This window comes from Carcharhinus amblyrhynchos, chromosome 3, assembly GCF_965287045.1.
Source record: "Carcharhinus amblyrhynchos chromosome 3, sCarAmb.v2.hapA, whole genome shotgun sequence".
Lineage (NCBI taxonomy): Eukaryota > Metazoa > Chordata > Chondrichthyes > Carcharhiniformes > Carcharhinidae > Carcharhinus > Carcharhinus amblyrhynchos.
In genome coordinates, this window is record NC_137326.1 from 138,890,488 (window position 1) to 138,913,816 (window position 23,329).

Consider the following 23,329-nt stretch of genomic DNA (forward strand, 5'->3'; position numbering starts at 1 on the left):
GCACAAACTCACAAAGCACTCAGTCTACTTCCATTGGAGAGACAGGACTAAGAGATTTAATAGATCTTAATGTCTGTGAAAGGTTTTGATCTCCCCTCTTGATGGGAACCATCAATGAGGGGCTGTCAGTGTAAAATGAGCACAAAGCAAGAAAGAGAGCTTAGCAGAAATATCTTTACGTGGACGGCTATTGAAGTGTGGGATGCGTTGCCTGAGAATGTTTGAAGCAGGTTAAGGGAAGATTGAGTAAGTAATTGAAGCAGAGGTAGGAACTGGGCTTTAAAAACCATGTAAAAAGTCTGACAACACCAGGTTTTCAGGTGAATGGAGAGTTCTCTCCATTCACCTGACTAAGGGACTAACCCCGAAAGCTTGTGAGTCTATTATCAAATAAATCGGTTGGACTAAAACCTGGTGTTGTCAGACTTTTTACTGTGTTTACGCCAGTCCAACGCCGGCATACCCACATCATTTAAAAACCATCCCAGACATGATGAAGCGAACGACTTCTCTGTATGTTGTATATTTCAGTGGTTCCAGTAACTGATGCAATGGAATCTGTCTTGCAGTGGGAACTAAAGCATCATAGAGGCCCAGACAGTGACCAGAGAACACACCTGAGCTTTTTGTGTAAAACACAGAGACACACTGTGGCAGGAGAGACCCCTGCAGGGTGGATGATTAAACTGTTGAAATTGCTGCTCGGGTTGGGGGGGGCCGAGCTTGTCTGTGTTTTTTAGCAAGCTGTTCACCGGCAAGTTTAATTATCTCCAACAGGGCTGAATCCAAGAATGGATAATGCAGTGAAGGAAACCATGCATGGAATTTCAAGGATGAGTGCCAAAGATCTGGAGTGGAAAGATGCTGAACTCGCACGGAAGCTTCAAGAGGAAGAGATTATGGTGAGCTGGGAAACTGGCCTTTTCGCTGTTTATTTAATTTCTGCTCACATTAACGTCTCCAAGCTTTCTGTGCAACAGTGTTAGCTGTGGCTCAGTCACTCACCCTCTCCCCTCAGAACAATGTCTGATTGATATCCCCAGTGCAGTATTGAGAGAATGTTACACTACCAGAGGTACCATCTGTCTGAGACATTAAGCCTGATGCTGTGTCTGCCTGTCTTGGAAAGGTAAACGCTTCTTTAACACAGCTCAGCACAGCAGGGAAGTTCGTCCAGTGTCCTGGCCAATGTTTACCCTCAATCTCCTTCATTTAAGCAGATTAATTGTTGATATATTTGACTTTGAGATCTTGTTGTGTACCAATTAGCTGCCCTGCCCTGCTTCCCATCATTCCGTTGAGATGCTGGCGTTGGACTGGGGTAAACAGAGGTTAAACTCCACTTTAACCTGGCGTTGTGAGACTTTTTAACTGTGTTTTCCCATCATTCCAACAGTGACTACTTGTTCAAGTTACTTCTTTTGTTGTTGGAAACATTTGTGGTATCTTGTCATCACAAAAGATGCTGGTCCAAAATGCAAGTCCAAAACCACACATTAACATCAAAAATTAGTTTCAGAAATTTTATTTTGGTTCTGTTAAATCTGGGGGGAGATAGTAGTGGCGTGGTAATGTCACTCAATCCATGCTAACCCTCTGGGGCCATGGGTTCAAACCCCGTCAAGGCAGATGGAGGAAATTAAATTCAATAAATACGGAATATAAGGTGAATCACAGCAATGCCAACCACAACAACTTTCATAGATTCTTCTAAGAAACTGTCTGGTTCACTTTAGGGAAGGAAACCTCCTGTGCTTACCTGGTCTGGCCTACATGTGACTCCAGAGCCACAGCAATGTGGTTGACTCTGAACTGCCTTCTGAAATGGCTGAGCGAGACACTCAGTTCAAGAGCAATTAGAGATGGGCAATAAATGCTCATGAATGAATAAAGAAAAATAATTAAACTTTGTTTTGATTGTGTTAACTGCACTTCCCTAAACAAAGGGAACTATGCCAGTGTTTCTCTGTTGATGATGCTGAGGCACTCCAGCATTTATTTCTGTCCCTGATTTCCTGTCAGGTATCAGGCATCAATCACATTGTGGGAATTGGATTCTTGGGTAAATTGCACAAGGCTGACAGGCTCCCTACCCTCAAGCACAATCTCAAACCACTTTGCTCTTTATGACCATCCACAAGATGTAGGGGCAGAATTAGGCCACTCGGCCCGTCGAGTCTGCTCCACCATTCACTCAGGCTGATACTTTTCTCATCCCCATTCTCCTGCCTTTTCCCCATAACCCCTGATCCCCTTATTTGGCAGTTTCATGATGCCAACTCTTAAGTTACCTGCTATATTGAATTTCATTTATGTAATGCCTTTCAGGAAGTCCTGAAACATTTCGTACGCTATATGAATGCAAGTTATTTTTCCTTGTATCTCTTTAGGATGTGTTTATTCTTAGAAACCTGGTCCAAAGGTTAGATGACTCTTTAATGTGATGCAGTTTCCTGCTTTGGGACAATGTTCTCTTTTCTCGTACGGACCCACTGTCCATCAGGGACAATTGATAAATTCAAATACACAAGCCTGATTGACCACACCACCCCTCCACCAGCACCAAGTGTGTGCTGAGCTTTCCAATCGTCTATAAAACAACACTGTCAGTATATTTCCCTTCCAGAAGGAGTTGTCTGCAAATTATGTATTACCTGTGAAGGACCACAGTCTCCAAGTAGAAAACTAACTGATCAATTTGTTTCTTCTTCTCCTTGCTCCAGGCTATCCAAAGTTCCAAGAGAGCAGCTCAGATGGCACAAGATGAGGTGAGACTATTCTTTGCAGTCCATGCCAGTCGGGGCTTTGTCAGGCAGACATTGTATGATGCTGCTTCAGATTATTGTTCCAATTAGTTTTCCTGGGAAGAATTGTTCCCCATGTGTCATCTCCATTTAATGTTTAAAACCCCACACACTGTCTTTCATTCTCTGAGGTATTAAAACTGGGCTGGAAGGATTGTGTGGCACTGAAAGACTGGAATTAATGGTTAAATCTTTCTCTGGCTGCCCACTGCAGGAGATTGCCCGGTTACTAATGGAGGAAGAGAAGAAGCAGTCCCACAAGAAATACAAGGAAAAAGATTCTTCACGGAGAACAGAGGAAGATAGGAGGAAGGGATCTTCAGAACGTAGGAGGCATGAGCAGGAAAGGAAGGTAGAGCTGGACCACAGTTAGATTGCAATCTAATTTAAGCATAAAAATCCTAATCCTGCTGAGATTTCTCTTTGAATATTTTTCAATTACTAGAATTGGGAGAAAAAAGAATGTTAATTCTATATAAAGAATTTTCATATTTGTGGTGTTTTACCACATCCCTGAGCGCCTCACGGCCTGTGGGTCACTTGTTCCTGGAGACTATGTTTGGCTTTAATTTGAGCGTGACATCCTTTGTAGGGTGACACAATCTGGTGGACAGGACCCTGCTTTTTAATAGCCCTTCCATTAAAGCAGTACTGTCTCAGTATTGTCCTGAAATGTTCCCATTGACTATGGCTGAAGACCAAATGTAAACCCCCGGGTCCCTGTGCTCCTGTACCTCCTTTACGTCATGTCACCTTGCTTTGTTCTTACAACTAGAATAAATCATTTTATGTTTCTCTGAATTAAATTTCATCTATCTGCCGGCCCATTCCAACAATCCCTCTCTGTTCAATATTGATAAGAATGCTGCCTTGAAGCCTTCTGAAGTGGAGGCTCAACTTCATTCTCTTCCAAAGTCTGTCACTGAGTTCCACTGACTGTATCTGATGCTCCACTAAATTCCCTTTTACAGTTTGTGTCTCTCTCCACTGACTTTCACTGATTCCCCAATCATAAGAGCATTAATGTTCAGAATTCCCATTTACAGCTCCCTGTCTGTCCTTCCCCTCCTCCCCACCTCACCTCAGTTTGGGCTTCCTCCAATCTTGTGTCCCAGGCCCCATGCTGTGCTCTTCCACCCCTCGATTCTAATGCTGCTGCCTTTTGCTGAGGTCAGCTGTAGCTCAGTGGAGAACACTCTTGCCCGAGTATGAAGCTTGTGGATTCAAGACCCAGATATACTATCTGGTCACTTGCATTTTTGTTTGGGGACCCTGTGCTAGTTCTGACATTCCATTGGTACATTTGGAAATTATTTCACACTGTAAGTCACACTGGGACTTTGGCCATTCTGAGATCCCAAAATGTTGCATAAAGCTGCAAAATATCTTTATCTCGGACATGCACATGTGACGTTGAGTGTGGTTGTCCAGACTTTGTTTAGTGGATGTCGGCGTGCAGTTAGACACACAGTCGGATCTAACGTAATTTAGACCTGAACTAGTAACAGGTTTATCCTGCTCTGTCACCTGACTACAGAGTGCTGTAAAAACTTGCTTTCTCAGTAACAGTTGCGACAGGCTGTAGTTGTGAGGCTTTAATTTGATGCAAGGTTCCAGATGATTGCTGTAAACAGGTTGAGCTTCAATCTTGTGGCCCCCTGAGAGCTCAGTTTCTTGCTGAGATCATTCACCCAAATTTGCTTCTCTTGGTGTTTGATTTAACCTGTGTGTTGGTGAAACAACCCTCAGGCGTAACACGATTTGGCTTGGAAAATGGTGTTCATCTACCCCTCTTTAATTGGAAAACAAAAACAAGATACTGTGCAATTCCGAAATAAAAAACAAAAAAACAATGGAAATTCTCGGCAGGTCGGGCAGCATCTGTAGCCAGAGAAAAACAAGAGCTGATGTTTCAGATCATTGATCTTCAATCCGAAGCTGTTTTTTTGTGGGTTTCAGTAAAGGATGTTGTGTGTTAATATTGGTAGCTGCAGTAAGCACTCAACGTCATCACTGGAAGTGGCGGGAGAAAGGTGGGAAAACTTTAACCATCCTGTTATCGTGGTCTTAAGTGTTTATGGAGCAGCTTTGCAAAATGGTCAGAGCAGAGGGGAATTGGGAAGTGCTACTCAGAGACTGTGGCTTCTTCAGGGAATACTGTCGGCGGGAAGGTCTGTGTGTAAGGGGGGCAATGACAAAGACATTTACTGTCCAGTGCCCCTCTACCCACTTCACCTTCCCTGGCCTCAAATGCGTTGTTATTGTACAAGGAATTCTTGTTAGGGTACAATGGTTATTGTACAGATTGTGAGTGTGGTGTTCAGAAGAGATCCACAAACTCTGATTCAGAGAGGGAGGGACACTAAGCCACGTGTGAAAATGTGCAGTGTTATCATGGTGTGACTGGCCAGGTCTTATAGTGAATCTATTGAGAGTACACACACTCCTTGATGGCAAATATTGAAAGTTGCGAATCAAGTTTTGATAGCGCAGTAACCCAGTAATTATTTCACTTGCAATAGTTGAGTGTTTGTGTGGTAGTTTCCTGTTCTACTGATTATTATGATTACTCCTCTTTCCCCATGCAGCACGATGCCAGTGAATACATCAGGCCCAAGCCTCGGGAGGGACCGGAACAACTGACAGGGAGACCTGAAAAACCAGGAAGGTAAGCTTTGATTTTCTGGTAGCTTTCTCCCCTTTCCAATCTTCTCGAGATGTGAAGGCTAGTCCTGTGATGTGTTTCCCTGATCGTTGAGGCTGTCTGGTACACACAGGCAGCTTGAGTGTGCAAAGCTATACAGTAAGGGTCAGCCGCTTAATCAACTCTGGAAAGTATCACATTCTAACACAATCCAGAATCATCCAGGATTTAGGCGAAGTGGTGACATGGAGCTGGAATTCAAAGCCTGATGGTGACAATGAAACCATTGTCGATTGTTGTAAAAACCCATCTGGTTTACTAATATCCGTTAGGGAAGGAAATCTGTCGTGCTTACCCAGCCTGGCCTACCTGTGACTCCAGAGCAATGTGGCTGACTATTAAATGCCCTCAAGGATAGGCAATAAATGCTGGCCAAGCAAGCGACATCCACATCCCATGAATGAATTTTTAAAAAAGATCTTTTTCTCTTTCATTCATTTCTCAGGGCAAAGATGTATTGTGTTCCATTGGCTGCTGAACAGGGATTAGTTTAACTTGGCACAAAGCCAGAGTATGGGCTCAGATTGTGCTGGTCCCTAAGGCTGGGTAACACACACCCATTGATTTGTCCGGGAAGCCTGTGTGCCACGTTTTAATTTGTAAACATCTCATTGTTGTGTTGTGCCACAGGGTTTGTTGTGTTCCCTGGGGGTTTTGTCCGGGTTCCAGTTCACCAGTGACATGGGATACATCCTGCTCATTTAGTATCACATTCAGGGAGGCCAGATGCCCAGTGTTAGGCTGGACAGTCCGGCTTTTGAGCATTCCGTCCTCCATCCAGCGCCACCTCGAGCCAGACGTTAATTTGTCCTTTTTTTGGGTCACAATGCCCGGGTACTGATTGATGGCAGCACAGGCCAATAAGGAGAGGTGTGGGACTGACAGTCAGATTGAATGAGGGGAGATGGAGCTGCGCCGCGATTTAAGCGTGCGCAGTGCGAGTCATGGGCAGGCAGATCAGGGTTTATCTCTCGTATTGACAAACGATAAGAGAAAAATGGCAGCGATCAGGGAGCGATGAATCTGGACGGTGATGAGGAAGGCTTTACAAGCATGTTGTACAAGCCCAAACCCCAAAAAAGAGTTTCCTGATGTCGTATTTGCACCGAGCCAGGCCACAGTTCCATTGTTCAACTCTGCATTAACGGCTGCCATCTTAATTGATGCGATATGCAGCACAATGGCCATCTTTCGTGGGACCATGCGCACGCGCAGCTGCCATCTTTGTCGCACAATGTTGTGAATCTATGACCATATATGCAATGTCCTCCTTTTTGGAAATTTAGAAATGGCCACCCTAGTCACATTGTTCTTAGTCACTGCCATCACGCAGTGTCACTCCCAAGACAGACACATGATTCCGATCTCCTGGAATAGGTTCCTGTCATCTGTCATTTGAGGTGTTTTTCAGAGTACTTTTTCCCCTTATTGGTCCTGATTTTGTTCTTTCTTTCTCCTTTTTTTGCCTTAGGGAATGACATAGCTGGGGGTGGGCGAATATTATAGTTAGTGAATCATAGAAACCTTACAATGCAGAAAGAGGCCATTTGGCTCGTTGTGTCTGTACTGACAACAATCACATCTAGGCCTTATCCCCGTAACCCCACATATTTACCCTGCTAATCCCTCTAACCTATGCATCTCAGGGCAATAGCAGGCAAATTAGCATAGTCAATGCACCTAACCAGCACGTCTTTTGGATTGTGGGAGGAAACAAAGCACCCAGAGGAAACCCATGCAGACATGGGGAGAACTTGCAAATTCCATACAGGCAGTGACCCAAGCTGGGATTCGAACCCAAGCTGGGATTCGAACCCAGGTCCCTGGCCTGTGAGGCAACAGTGCTAACCACTAGTGCACCTGCAAATTTTGCTCACCTTCCTTTAAACCTGGGATTGAAAGCATCGTGGGTCCTGGGGATTTCTTACTGCTGAGTGCTGTTCCTCATTGCTGATGGTTTCCTGTCCCTGATTCAATATTAATTTTCTTGGGGTGGCCAACATGCATTTTGTCTTCCTCCACTGTAAATACTGACACACGCCACTTTAAACATGTCTGCTATTCCCTTACTTTCATTGACAAGAACACATCAATTTTCACAGCCCCACATTGCTCCTGGCCACCCTCATTTTCCAGATATTGGATAGATTATTCGCGTTGATTTTCATCTCCTGTGCAATTTTGTTTTCTTTATATAGCTCTCACTATGTTTTACCCTGTTCTGTTCTTTGTATCTTTCCCACTTGCCAGGACCTGAGCTACGTTTTGCATTTTCGTAAGTTTTCTTTTGGTTTTATGTTGTCACATAACTCTTTCGTCGTCCATGGCTTTTTTTTTTTGACAAGTAGAACTCTTGCCCCTTGGGGAGTAGGAATTGGTTCTGTGTTGTGTTGGATTCTTTTGAGATGTCCTGACACTGAACAGTGTGCAAGGTACACATTGAGGATCAACAGGACAGGGGTAGGCCTGAAATCAAAGTTCTAAACTGGGGGGAGGCTGATTTTAATCAAATCAATTATGATTTGGCCAGAGTGGACTGGGAGCAGACACTTTTTGAGGTAAACTGTGGGATGCATTCAAGAAGCAAACAGGGAGAGTACAGGGCCAACATGTTCCAATAAAGAAAAATGGTGGGACCAACAAATCCAGTGAATCCTGGATATGGAGGGATATACAGCATTGGATCAAGTGAAAAGGGGGAGACTCTTAGCAGACATCGAGGACTCAAAACAGCTGAAGTCCAAGAGGAGTATAGAATGTGTGAGCGGGAACTTAAGGAAATTAGGAGAGCAAAAAGGAGACATGAAAAGATGACAGGTAGAATAAAGGCACAGTATTGAGGGCTGAAGGGCCTGTACTGTGCTGTTCTGTGCCCAGTCACCATAGCTCTTAATTCCTTTACTGTTCAAAAATTTATCTATCCTTGCCTTAAAAGGCTGAAGGGCCTTTTCATAGAAAATCATAGAAACCTCACAGTATAGAAAGAGGCCATTCAGCCTATTGAGTCTGTACCGACCACAATCCCACCCAGGCCCTAACCCCTTATCCCTATATATTTTACCCACTCATCCCTCTAACCTACACATCTCAGGACACTAAGGGGCAATTTTAGCATGACTGATCAACCTAACCCCCTCATCTTTGGACTGTGGGAGGAAACTGGAGCACCCGGAGGAAACCCACGCAGACACGAGGAGAATGTGCAGACTCAACACAGTGACCCAAGCTGGGAATGAACCTAGGTCCCTGGAGCTATGAAGCAGCAGTGTTAACCACTATGCTACTGTGCTGTATAACTCTGAGTCCAGGACAACATAGTGGTTAGCACTGCTGTCTTACAGTGCCAGAAACTCGGGTTGATTCTGGCCTTGGGTAACTGTATGGAGTTTGCACGTTCTCCCCATGTCTACGTGGATTTCCTCCGGGTGCTTCAGTTTCTTCCCACACTCCAAAGCTGTGCAGGTTAAGTGGTTTGGCCGTGATCAATGCATGGAGTTACAGTGATAGGGCAGGGCAGTGGTTCCAGGACCTTTTGGAGGGCTGGTGCAGACTCATGGGCCTGAATGGCAGCCTCCTGCACTGTAAGGATTCTATGATTCTTTAACTCTATGACCAAACCTGTTCAACAACTGTTGGGTGAATTTGAACCATGTCTCAAGCTATCGAAAACCTTTTCTCTGACTCATCTTCCCTCTTCCTTACCTCCCTGCCCACAGGCCATTCCCAGCAGCCACCACAACTCTGATTAAAATGAGCAGTGCCAGGGAGTGACAGCATAAGAACGTTTAGTTGAAGGAAATCACAGAAAAGTTTATTTCTTTAATAGTCACAAGTAAGCTTACATTAACACTGCAATGAAGTGACTGTGAAAATCCCCTGGGTCGCCACAGTCCGGCGCCTGTCCAGGTGCACTGAGGGAGAATACAGCACGGCCAATCCACCTAACCACGTTTTTCGGACTGTGGGAGGAAATCTGAGCACCCAGAGAAAACCCACGCAGACATAAGAACATAAGAAATAGGAGCAGGAGTAGGCCATCTAGCCCTTCGAGCCTGCCCCGCCATTCAATAAGATCATGGCTGATCTGTCGCTGCTCAGTTCCACTTTCCCGCTTTCTCCCCATAACCCTTAATCCCCTCTCTCATCATGTGCAGGCTCCGTATAGACAGTGACCCAAAGCGGGAATCAAACCCAGGTCCTGACACTGTGAGGCAACGGTGCTAACCATGGTGCCACAGTGCATCAGAGAAAGCTCATGACTATCCCAGGACACATCTAATTCCCAATGCCTTCCCCACCAACTAAAACAGCTACAATTAAAATGGAACAGTTGTATTGAATTTATATGAAAAGCAATAGTTGAAAGCTATGTTGTGTTAAGTGTACTGTTTATTTCAGGCTGCAGCAGCAGAGGTTGTTCATTTTTCACATCTAGCTGAGGTGCAATGATTGTAAGTCAAATATAATTATAGAAATAATGCCCTATTAATGCTCAATTACTTGTGCAGTTCAAGTAAAGCTGTGGTTGAGATTGTAGCTTGGTTGCAGTTTAAATATTGCTGCATACTAATGCCTGAAATATTGTCATCTTGTACTGTCATGTGGCAGAACAGTAAGAAGCCTCACAACACCAGATTAAAGTCCAACAGGTTTGTTTGGTAGCACAAGCTTTCGCAGCGCCGGTATTTCATCAGGTGACTCACCTGATGAAGGGACAGTGCTCTGAAAGCTTGTGCTTCCAAATAAACCTGTTGGACTTTAACCTGGTGTTGTGAGACTTCTTACTGTGCCCACCCCAGTCCAACGCCGGCATCTCCACATTGTGGCAGAACAGTCAGAAGGAGCCCATTGTGGAGAATGGGAAATGTAATGTCGTTTGCTTTAGTTTCTGCAGTTTTGCCATTTCTGATCTGGGTTGCGAGCATGCTGGCCTGTTTGATCTCAGCTAGAGGAGGATGCAGTGAAGCTGGATAATATGGGAGGGGGGATTGACATTTGCCACATTTCAATATCTTTACGCTGCGGTTTTCATTCTCTCAGGCCTCCCGCATACCGAGAAGAGTCAATCCCGCAGCGCCCCCCTCGCCCTGTTTCCAGATCTTCTGATTCTTCAGAGAAAGGTAGAGTATACTGGAAGTGTGAAGTCTGGAGCCTGGTGGGCCAGGTGCCTAGTTTTGATTGGGATTGTAGGGGCAGGAAATTCACATTCAAGAATTCAGTTTCATTAAAGCTGTAGATCCATGTTTTATGGATTATAACTGCTCTACACAAAGATACAGCCATGGTGATCTAAGAGCTGGCTGTCTGCTGCTTTCTCCATACCCCATGACTTGTACTTTACTCTTCAGTTGTTTGTGGGATCTTCAATTACAAATTGCCTAACATCATTCTCTTTCTCCCTATTGGTCTAAACCTCTCTAATTTTCTGCCAGTCACCTCCCTGCCTTGCACGGGGGGAGGAAATGGCCTTGTGGTATTATCACTAGACTATTAATTCTGAAACCCAGTTAATGTCCTGGGGATGTGGGTCAAATCCCGCCACAGCAGATGGTGGAATTTGAATTCAGTAAAAACATCCGGAATTAAGAATCTACTAATTACCATGAAACCATTGTCGATTGTTGGAAAAACCCATCTGGTTCGCTAATGTCCTTTAGGGAAAGAAATCTAATGCCCTTACCTGGTCTGGCCTACACATGACTCCAGACCCACAGCAAAGTGGTTGACTCTCAGCTTCCCTCTGAACAAGGGCAACTAGGAATGGGCAGTAACTGATGGCCAGCCAGCGACGCCCATGTCTCAAATGAATATAAAAAAAATCACTTTTCTTGAGGATTCATGAATGATCTTTCCTCTTCCATCATCCAGTGATGCGTTTCAGGAATCCTGCAAATGTTTCTACACTGTTGTGTTTGGTTTGAGCTATGTTAAGTCTTAAGATGAATGTATTGAAACAAATTGAGGGAATTCTCAGCCATAGTGGTGTCTCGAGTTTTACAAATCTGCTGAGAAGAATAAGGGAGGAATTAGTCTGCACACATTTTCCCTCAGGGTGCAATTTCCTCTCTACTTTAAATGGAATTTTAACACAATTCATGCAAACTCTGTGCACTGGGCTTGTGACCTGGCAACTGGATTAAGACCAAGTACAAGGATTTCACAAAGTGCAGTGACTATTCTGAGGGCGAGTGTGGCGGATATTCGCTACAGCACAGAAGGAGGCCACTTGGCATATCAAATCCATACTGGCCCTCTAGAGCAATGTGGTCAGTCCCGTTCACCCACTCTATCCCCATGGCCTGCAAATTTGTTTCCTTCATGTCCACCTAATGCCCTTTTAAAATTGTCATTGTCTCGGAATCATTTGGTGAACAGCAAGAACCCACATACAGCAATAAGGTGTGTAGTCTTGTTGTCGATGACGGTTGAGAGATGTTGACTAGGAAATCTCTTGTTATGCTTGAGAGTGCTACAAAGTTCCAGGTTCTATTTGTGTAACAGCAATAGGTTTTGTAATCGCAAATGTTGCTACATTTTTGGTGACCCCTAAATGTGGGGCTGATTGATAGGTCATATAATTTTGCAGTACATTTTGGAATACCGTTATGGTTCAGGAGCTCTACAGTGCTTTATGAAGCCTGTCTGGATCATACGTTTTGCATCTTGAATTTGGCTAGGATAAGCATGGTGTGGTTCATCTCCGGTATGATTCAAACGATCGATCAGGGAGCTTTTAACAAACAGAGTTTATTTAAGAATATAGGTATCATGTATGGAAAGAAAATTAGCCATAGTTTTTATCAATTACTAGCAAAAACAAAACAACCACAATAATGTGTAACAAATATACCTAAGTTGTTTGAATCAAACCAAATCTTCCTTTAGACAAAGCCCTTTTCACAGGTTTAACACAGCAAAGACTAATACTCCTGATACTGGAATCCTTTGGATGAATGATACACTCAGAACAGTTCAAAGTTAAAACAGTTTCCCGTAACACCAAGGAGACTCTGGTCAAGCCACCACCAGCAGATTTTCTACTCAAGGAAGCCTTTTAGCCAAACAGCAGAACTTCCCATAACCAGGGAGAGAGAGTTTATTAGCAGCACAAGTAGGCTTACATTAACACTACAATGAAGTTACTGTGAAAATCCCCTAGTTGCCACATTCCGGCGCCTGATTGGATGCCTTGAGGGAGAATTTAGCATGGCCAGTGAACCCAACCAGCACTTCTTATGGACTATTGAGGAAACCAGACCACCCGGAGGAAACGCACATAGACACAGGGAGAACTCCTTTCCAGCTTGATGTCTCTTAAAATTAAAACTGAAAATGAAAGAGCTCCAGTCACCTGAGCTGCAAACGTTCTTCCTCCTGACGATGCAGTGTCATAAAACTAACTCCCAAAATAAAAATAAACGGCTCCCATTTAAACCACTTCAGGAGCAATAGAAGAGCTCCTTGTAGACACTCTGGCAACAATGACATTAGCTAAGGCAATGAGCTGCAGCGAGCATGACTTAAAAAAAAGGTGCACAAACATCACAATACCTAATCCAGAATGTCGGCCTGATGGAACAAAAATACTTATTTCATTCTGATCATCCTTTTGGAAGAAGATTGCACTATCATAAGAGAGTGGCTCCAAACCAAGTTCAGGGCTCTCTACTCCCTAACTGATCTGACTAGGATATTAATCAAGCTTACGCTCAAGAGTTTGAGGGCCATGGGTGATCTGACTCTCATCTCCATTTATTCACTGTTGCTCCATATCCCTTGGTAGTCTTACCCAGCACAAATCTGTCAATGTGTTTAAAAATGTCATTTATTCACTGCAACTTCCAAACCCATGACCACTGTCATCTAGAAGGACAGGGACAAGGTCTGTAGCCATGTGGCAGCACCACCACATGGAGGTTTCCCTCTGAGTCACTCGTCATCTTGACTTGGAAATATATAAGCTACTTCTTCACAGACGCAGGGTCAAAATCCTGAAAATCCCTCCCTATCAGCACTGTGAGTGTACCTACACACTATGGACTGCAGTGGTTCAAGAAGGCAGCTCACCACCACCACCTCAAGGGCAGCTAGGGATGCGCAAAAAGTGTTTATTAATATCATAAGTAGATTTACATTAATACTGCAATGAAGTTACTGTGACAATCCCCTAGTCGCCACACTCCAGTGCCTGTTCGGGAGATTTTAGCATGGCCAATGCACCAAACCAGCACATGTTTCAGACTGTGGGAGGAATTTGGCGCCCCCAGAGGAAACCCATGCAGGTACGGGGAGAACGTGCAGACAGTGAGCCAAGCTGGGAATCGACAGACTGGAGGGGCTGATTGTGGACAAGTCCCCAGGACCAGATGGAATGCATCCGAGGGTTCTGAAAGAAATGGCGGAGGTGATAGTGGATGCCTTGGTGGTTATTTTCCAGACGTCGCTGGATTCCGGGGAAGTGCCGGATGATTGGAAAACGGCTAATGTTACGCCGTTGTTTAAGAAGGGTGCCAGGCAAAAGGCGGGGAATTATAGGCCGGTTAGTTTAACGTCTGTGGTAGGTAAAATGTTAGAATCTGTCATTAAGGAGGAAATTGTGAGGCATCTTGAAGGGAATTGCTTGATAGAGCAGACGCAGCACGGTTTCATTAAAGGGAAGTCGTGTCTGACAAATTTACTGGAGTTCTATGAGGATGTGTCTAGGGCGGCGGATCGAGGAGAGCCGGTGGATGTGGTCTTTCTAGATTTCCAGAAGGCGTTTGACGAAGTACCTCACAAGAGGTTATTGCAGAAGGTCGAGGGACATGGAGTTGGGGGTAGGGTGTTAGCGTGGATAGAGGATTGGTTGTCAAATAGGAGGCAGAGAGTGGGGGTCAACGGGTGCTATTCGGACTGGCGGATGGTGACTAATGGAGTGCCCCAGGGGTCGGTGCTGGGGCCTCAGCTTTTTACCATTTATATAGATGATCTGGAGGAGGGAACCGAGTGTAGGGTGTCAAAATTTGCTGATGACACCAAGATTGGGGGAACAGCAAATTGTGCGGAGGGTGTGGAGAGTCTGCAGAAGGATCTAGATAGGCTGGGCAAATGGGCCAGGAAATGGCAAATGGAATTTAATGTTGGCAAGTGTGAGGTGGTCCACTTTGGTAGGAAGGACTATTACTTACGGGGCGAAAAACTGCAGCATGTGATGGTGCAGAGGGACCTCGGGGTCCTTGTGCATGAGTCGCAAAAACCCAGCTTGCAGGTGCAGCAGGTGGTCAGGAAGGCGAATGGGATGCTGGCCTTCATAGCGAGGGGGATTGAATATAAAAGTAGGGAGGTCTTGCTACAGCTGTATAGGGCATTGGTGAGGCCGCAGCTGGAGTACTGTGTGCAGTTTTGGGCGCCGCACCTGTGCAAAGATATTTTGGCCTTGGAGGGAGTGCAGAGGAGGTTTACTAGGCTCATACCGGAGTTGAGGGGGTTGAGCTATGAGGAGAGGCTGAATAAACTAGGCTTGTACTCGTTAGAGTTTAGAAGAATGAGGGGAGATCTCATTGAGACGTATAAGATGATGAATGGGATGGATAGGATAGAGGTGGAGAGACTCTTCCCGCTCAAAAAAGACACTAGGACTAGGGGGCACAGCCTCAAGATAAAAGGGGGACGGTTTAGAACGGAGTTGAGGAGGAACTTCTTCACTCAAAGGGTGGTGAATCTCTGGAATTCTCTGCCCGTTGAAGTGGTGGAGGCTGCCTCGCTAAATATTTTTAAGATGCGGGTTGATGGGTTTTTGATAAGAGAGGGGATTAAGGGTTATGGGGAGAGGGCGGGAAAGTGGAACTGAGCAGCAACAGATCAGCCATGATCTTATTGAATGGCGGGGCAGGCTCGAAGGGCTGGATGGCCTACTCCCGCTCCTATTTCTTATGTTCTTATGAACCCGGGTTCCTGGCACTGTGAAGCAGCAGTGCTAACCACTGCCACCATGCACAGTGACACCCACATCCCATGAATTTATTTTTTTTTAAATCTGGAACTTTTTTGGGTGAATTTGTTCCAGATTTCCATGAATCCGCAGTGAGAAGTGGTTTCTAATTTCACCTCTGAACATCTGAGCTCTGGTTATAAGGTTGTGCCCCTTTTTCTGGCTCCTGTATCAGAGGGAACAAGTTTACCAAATCGATCCTGTTGAATCCTTCAATCGTATTAAACAGTTTGATTGGATCAAATCTTAATCTTAAACCCAAGGGAATCCAAACCTCACCAGGGAAGCCTGTCACCCTTTTCCTCATGGTATTATACTGATAATCTGCACTGTGTCCACTTCCTGGAAAATGGACCATTCAGCGAGGAACACTGGGGTCTGACTTGGGTTCAATAAAAGTCTCTACACTTTGTTTTCTTTTTCTAACTGCAGTTTGTGTGTCCAGTTTCTTATTACAGGCAGTGATGGAGAGAATTGAGCAGATCCGTACATGAAGAGAATTAAAGCTTTGAGAGTTTCGCCAGTTCCTGTCCCGTGTGGATTAAACCCAAAGTTATCGAAAGAGCTTCACCCAGTGCTTCCCTCCGATACGTCCAAGTTGGAAAAGCAAAACGGCTAGATGTTTTCCTGTTGGACACAGCAGATTGTAGTGAGCTACCTTTCAGTGCCGACCTGGTCTTGTTTTGGAGTGTAAAATCTTTACTGTTAATCTTTTTGCACAAATAACCCACGAGAGAGAACTTTTTAAAATGTTTTTAACAAAAATTAACAAGAATGTCAAGTTGTATTAACTTTTTATTTTATATAAATATTTGTTTTTAAACCATTTAACTCAGGCTTTCACTGTTGTCTCCAAGCTGTGCTCAGCACTTTGAATCACTTGCAGTTGCAGCAAAATTTTGATAGAAATTTGTGTTTTCCCTCTGTCTTTCCCATTCTCTCTCTGGTTTTTTTCTGACATTTTCCAGCTTCTGGTCAAATTAACTCCATCTAATTTACCGTGGCCATAACATTTCTTGGGCAATCACAATTTGTCTGAGTGTTGTTGTGCAATTCTTAATTTGCTATTGGGTGGGATCGCAGATGCTGTTGTTGTTGTTGTGGGTGAGACCCATTTTCCAGTTGAGGAAGGACAACTAATCTGGATCTGGACCTGGACCAGGTTTGATTAAACAAACTTCACAGCACAAGATCCTTTTCATAGAAATTTATAGAAACCCTACAGTACAGTGCAGAAAGAGGCCATTTGGCCCATCAAGTCTGCACCGACCACAATCCCACCCAGGCTGTACCCCCATATCCCTACATATTTTACCCACTAATCCTCTAACCTACGGTCAGTTTAGCACGGCCAATCAACCTAACCCACACATCTTTGGACTGTGGGAGGAAACTGGAGCACCTGGAGGAAACACACGTAGACATGAGGAGAACATGCAAACTCCATACAGACAGCGACTCGAGCCGGGAATCGAACCCAGGTCCCTAGAGTTGTGAAGCAGCAGTGCTAACCACTGTGCTACTGATCTTCAGGTACTGGGAAGATCACTGCATACATATCTTTCCAGTTTGATATATCATGAGCTTCAATGTCAACATTATTTACCACCGTATATTCCTGTGCTTCCTCTCTCAGAAGTGCGCATAATAAAACCAGAAGCCAATTTGCATTCTCACTTTTCACATATCTACATATTAAAATGCTGTGTTTGCAGACAGTTCCCATGAATGTTTTTCCATTATAAATTCTCTTGTCTGTATTAAGTAGACATTGCCTATGTCAACTTGTCATTGCTGTATTTGCATCCCTCCTACCACTGTATCACAGGAATTTATAATGGCAATATAAAAATAAGGATTGAATAATAACGACTAAATGTGGGAACTGAATTAAGCCTTTGAGCCCTGTTATCACTCTGCTTTACCTGAAGACTATTTTTGATCTTAACTCCCTGTATGCAATAACTAAACTGGTTCAAATATTGCTTTTTACAATTTTCCTATTGTGGATTTGGAATTGAGATTCTAATGTGCAGGAGCTTGGTTGGTTGGAAGAATTCCTTCTGCTGTTCTTCAGTTAACTTTGCTGGTATTTGAAGGATTGTATTTCAGAAGTTGCAGTTTTCAGCCGTTATTAATAGATGCTTGTTTCTCAGCTTTATCTAGTCGTTGTAGGGACTCTGGATGAGCGTGGCCTGTTCCATACAGAGTGTGAAACACAGGTGAGTGAGTAACCACTGGTTGTTTTGTTGTTGCCTGGGTATCTGTAATTCAACTGAAGGATGTTCACAAATCTGTAACATTCTGAGGAAAAGCACACTTACCCCCATCATCATCCAGATAGGATTCTAAAACCCTGCTCTTTACACAATGCTCCTTTTAAATGCCGTGCAAATTAGCAATCAAATGCTCTTTGCTTAGATGTGTAGGAAATATTTTACCAGCTTTCCGTTGTGACAGGATACAGCATTTTGTAATTGGATTTTGCAGAATCCAGTGTTGTCTTTCTCTAAATGAAGGTGCTACGCTCCCCTGCCTGTGCTGCATGTTGTGTATATGTCAAACTAATATAAGTCACTGCTGCATGTTCTGTGTTTACAATGCTTGTGTTTCATGTATGTTGAGCGGCAGGGATGAGCAGAGGCCTGAGACTGTGCCAAAAATGTGAGGCCAGAGCTTTCAACTAACCCAGAGTAGCTTGTAAATAGTTTAGAGTCAAAGAGGTTTACAGCATGAAAACAGGCCCTTCGGTCTAATTTGTCCATGCCGCCCCTTTTTTTAAACTAATACTGGTAGAGAATGCCATCTTTTTAACCCAAAGTAGTTTGCAAATGTTTTAAAGTAATAACCCATAGAAGGTGAAGAAAATAAAATATAGACAGTTGTACAAGAGCAGCATCTGTGTGAATGAGGTAGCAGCATACCTGTGCTGTGTTTCAGAAATGCAAAATTATACCATCACACTTGCTTTTGTTCATCAGTGTAGAACATTACTTTCCTCTAAATTTAATCCTGCTCCCCCAGAAATCAGTTACTGTGTTCTGAATGTCCACAGTACGATTAGAATCCCTACAGTGCAGAAAAAGGCCATTTGACCCATCAAGCCTGCACCGGTAACAATCCCAGCCTGACCTTAACCCGTATCCTATGTACTTATCATGCTAATCCCCCTGACACTAAGGGGCAATTTAGCACAGCCAATCAACCTAACCCACACATCTTTGGAATGTGGGAAGAAACGAGCATCTGGAGGAAACCCATGCACACATGGGGAGAACGTGCAAACTCTGCACAGTGACATAAGCTGGGAATTGATTGAAGCAGTGCAGCACAAGGCCATGAGAGATCCAGCACTGCGAGTCTTTCTCCCATATTGACAGCAGCTATTTAGAGAAAGTACCAAGGTTTCTGTGCTTGATTTTGTGGACCCAATCTTTGGCAGTTCTCAGTCTGTGACTGGTACTAAAACTATTAGAGGACCTAAGTGCTTTGGAGAAGTTTTCACTATTGCTGCTGCCTTTTTTATAGCAACTGCGAATCTGTTTCCTGCCGGTCTGGTTTGTGGCAATCAGTTCCGCGTATGGCTTTCCCTCCAATGCTCCTTCTACTGTGCACCTCTACTTTTCATTGTACCAGTACTTGAGGAAGGAGGTCGCGTAGTGACGATGTCGCTAGACTAGTAATCCAGGGTCTCAGGCTCTGAAGAACAGGTAGTCTCAGTAATGATGACCACGAAACCATTGTCGATTGTTAGAAAAACCCATATGGCTCACTAATGTCCTTTAGGGAAGGAAGTCTGCCATCCTTACCTGGTCTGGTCTACATGTGTCTCCAGAGCCACAGCAATGTGGCTGACTCTCAACTACCCTCTGAAATGACCGAACAAGACACTCAGGTCAAGGGCAATTAGAATGGCCATCAAGAATTACATAGAAACTAGAGGCAGGAGTAGGCCATTCAGCCCTTCAAGCCTGCTCTGTCATTCATTTTGATCATGGAAGATCATCGAATTCGATGTCCTCATCCCCCCTTCCTCCCACATCCCTCGATCCCTTTAGCCCCAAGATCTATATCTAATTTCTTCTTGAAATCAGACAATGTTTTGATCGCAACTACTTTCTGTGGGAGTGAATTCCACACATTCACCACCCTCTGGGTGAAGAAATTTCTCCTCACCTCAGTTCTAAAAGGTTTACCCCTTATCCTCAAACTTTGACCCCTAGCTCTGGACTCCCCCACCATCGGGAACATTCTTTCTGAATCTACCCTGTCTAACCCTGTTAGAATTTTATAAGTTTCCTCTCACTCACTCTTCTAAACTCCAGTGAATGTAATTCTAACCTACTTAGTCTCTCCTCATATGACAGACCTGCCATCCCAGGAATCAGCCTGGTAAACTTGTACTCCCTCTATAGCAAGGATATCCTTCCTCAGATAAGGACACCAAAATCGCGCACACAGTTCCAGGTGTGGCCTCACCAATGCCCTATGCATCTACAGAAAAACATCTCTATCCCTATACTCAAATCCTCTCGCTGTGAAGGCCAACGTACCATTTGCCTTCTTTACTGCCTGCCGTACCTACAAGCTCAGTTTCAGAGACTGATGCATCAGGATACCAAGGTCTTGTTGAGTATCCGCCTCTCAATTTACCCCCATTCAAGTAATGATCTGTCTTCCTATTATTGCTACCAAAGTGGATAATCTCACATTTATCCACTTTATACTGCATTTGCCATGGATATGCTCACACACTGAGCCTGTCCAAATCACGCTGAAAAATCTTGACCTTGCCAACAATACCCACATCCCATGAAATAATAAAGAAAAATTAGTATGATTTTGTTGGGATCAGTATCTCTGCATGTTCCCTGATGTTGTCCTGAGATCTGTATCTGTCCTTTATGTCCCCATTACAATGTCCTGTGCCTTTCTGTTCCTGTAGTACTATCTGTTGGAGCAGATAGCACCTCCATACTTGCATTACCCTCCATTGTACCTCTTCACACTGATCTAAGTGATCTATGTGCAATCTCTCACTCCGTAAGCTTTCTCATGTCCTGCTGAATCTGCTCCTGTTCTGCTTGGATTTGTATGTCAACGTCCCCTTGTTCTGTTCAGGTTGTACATGAGCCCCAGATCCAGAATATCTGGTTAGCTCCCAGCACATTTCAACAGGCAATTTTCCTCCTCCTATGTGGCCGCTGTCACCCTGTTTGCTACTGAGTGCTATTCAACATTATAGCCATGATTGCGGTCCTGTTACTTTGCCAAGTTGTGCCCATTCCTCACCTAATTGAGGAAGGGCAGTGCTTGAAGTCAGTGACGCTCCACTCATACCCACTCATGTTCTCCCAACACCCACCAGTGCTTTGCTCCTTTTTACTTAATTCTCAGGATGTGCACATCATTGGAAAGGCTGCCATATATCGTCCCTAGTTGCACAGGCAAAGGTCATCCTCATTGTGCCACCAGTCGTTTAAGCAACTTGGTATTTCAGAGGGAAATGAACAGTCGGGAACATTGGTGTGAGACTGGAGTCACATATATGCTCAGATTGGATGAAGACAGCTGGTTTCCTTAAGTAAAGAACAATAATGAACCAGTTGAATCTTTACCACAATCCAACAGTTTCATGGTCACTTTGAGACCAGCTTTTTGTGTAAAATTCTGGAACTGCCAGAATGGAATTTGAATTCCTCTGGATTGTTAGTGCAGGTTTTGAAGTCCAGTCCCACAGATACTGCACTCGTGAATTCAGTGCTGGCGTGCTCTTTGTATCACCTCCTCCTCCCCCACCTACACCAGTGGAAGATACTCATTTAGCCTCAGTCACATTACCCTCAGAAACTCCCCCTCAATCCCTTCAAGCTTTTGATTCCTTCCTTCACTCTTACTGTTCACTATTTTCTCCCCACCCCACACTTTTCAGTTTTATCTACTGCCCCGTAAAGTGCCCTGAGACACTGGGATATCTTTGTGTCATTGAAGAGTGTTGTGGAAGTTTCAGTTAACAAGAACAAAGTGCTGGAAAAATTCAAAAAATGCTGGAAAATCTCAGCAGGCCTGACAGCATCTGTGGAGCATGAACAGAGCTAACGTTTCAAGTCTGGATGACACTTTCAGAGCTCTACTGAAGAGTCATCCAGATTCTCAACGTTGGTTCTGTTCTCTGAGGTTTTCCAGCATCCGCAGTAATTTGCATTTATTACTGTGTTGGAAAATAATCAGATCTGGCAGCATCTGTAGCGAGAGAAATCGAGTTATTGCTTCTAGTCCAATATGACTCTTCCCCCTCTCCAAAGATGCTCACAGACTGCTGAATTTTTCCAGCCCCTTGTATTTTAATAACAGGTCTCCGTCCATTGGGTTTTAAGAACATAACATAAGAAATAGGAGCAGGAGTAGGCCATCTAGCCCTTCGAGCCTGCCCCGCCATTCAATAAGATTATGGCTGATCTGTCATGTCTCAGTTCCGCTTTCCCACTTTCTCCCCATAACCCTTAATGCCCTTGTCTGCTTTTGTGGCAGAAATGTATGTTATTATTCTGTGCTCTGGATTGAAAACTATTGTCATCTTGGGTCGTTGAGCTTGAACTGTTGAGGAATGTACCTTTGCGTCATTTTCAAAGCAGTTTCCTCACTTTGATGTTTGAATGTGGCTACTTTTCAAATTGAGCACGAGCTATGCTTTGCTCCCATGGCAGTTTTTAATCTATCAGATGGTGGGACATAAATTATTCTGCAAAATATAAGTTTCTGATCACTGAAGAAGCAATTCAATCCAGACTGCCACTGATGATGAATGTACATTGTAGTTATATATGAAATTGAGTCTTATGTGAGCCTTCTAGCAAACTCTTATCCTGATGGGTTGTCCAATTTAGATAAGTCTGACTCGCTCAGTGATGTCTCCTCAGAATGCCCACTACCCTTTGGAAGCCAGGCTGATGAGAGATGGATCCATAGTGGCTGCAGACAATGACTTTCTGATCTATCAATCCCAAAGACAAGCCATATGTTGCCAGGGTTAAGTTTGGGTCAATGTTAAGTTCATTCCTCAAGAAAGCTAGGTGCAGGCCGTCACCGAGGGTGAAACGAGAAGACAAGGTAAATCATTTAATGGTTATTTTGGGTCTTGAAGATATATAGAGTATAGTTGGTGGATGAGATAAGGGAATGCCCAGGATACAGAGTAAAACTGACTACTTTTTGCCGATTCGAGCCTTTCTCTACCAATATAAGATACCGAATCAGTATTTGGACAGTTGAGTCCTCCTTGTTGTTTTATTAAACAGTGTTATTGGTCTTTTCTCTGCTCATCCCAGCTCAGTAAATATATTCCAGATATGACCAAATACTGAGTTGATAGCAGCATTTACTTGCCAAATTTTTACTTTGTACTATTGTTCCGAGCACACTACACATGACGTCCGATATTATGCCGTGCACTGTATGTTACTGACTGTTAAGGCTCAGCTTTTGTTCATGTCATCCAGATTATTTTTGTAAATTCTTTTTAATTATGTTTAAAATTATTGCTTATGACAATAAACTGATGAGATGCTGCTTCAAGTTGAATAAGTGACAGATGTACTTCTTTCTTCAGTATTTTCATGGAAGTGTTCTCCAGCTTGTTTTATGTGTTTATGTAAGACCACATCCACCGGCTCTCCTCTATCCACCGCCCTAGACACATCCTCGTAGAACTCCAGTAAATTTGTCAGACACGACTTCCCCTTAACGAAACTGTGCTGCGTCTGCTCTATCAAGCAATTCCCCTCAAGATGCCTCGCTATTTCCTCCTTGATGACGGATTCTAACATTTTACCTACAACAGACGTTAAACTA

General features: G+C 44.0%; 1 protein-coding gene across 3 annotated transcripts in view; it reads left to right on the forward strand.

Annotated features, from left to right (window-relative positions):
• Positions 1-23,120, forward strand: part of ccdc50a (coiled-coil domain containing 50a) — an 82,789-nt gene extending 59,669 nt beyond the window's left edge. For 2 of the 3 annotated variants that reach the window (XM_080186104.1, XM_080186106.1), the window contains 6 exons: positions 778-902; positions 2,724-2,768; positions 3,019-3,156; positions 5,393-5,472; positions 10,549-10,628; positions 15,924-23,120. In XM_080186104.1, the coding sequence (XP_080042230.1) occupies positions 778-902; positions 2,724-2,768; positions 3,019-3,156; positions 5,393-5,472; positions 10,549-10,628; positions 15,924-15,943 (488 nt within the window). In that variant the 3' untranslated portion in view covers positions 15,944-23,120. Of the gene's footprint in view, positions 1-777; positions 903-2,723; positions 2,769-3,018; positions 3,157-5,392; positions 5,473-7,758; positions 7,785-10,548; positions 10,629-15,923 lie in introns of those variants that run through there. The other variant, XM_080186105.1, reaches the window with a different exon arrangement.
• The last annotated feature ends 209 nt before the right edge of the window (positions 23,121-23,329 follow it).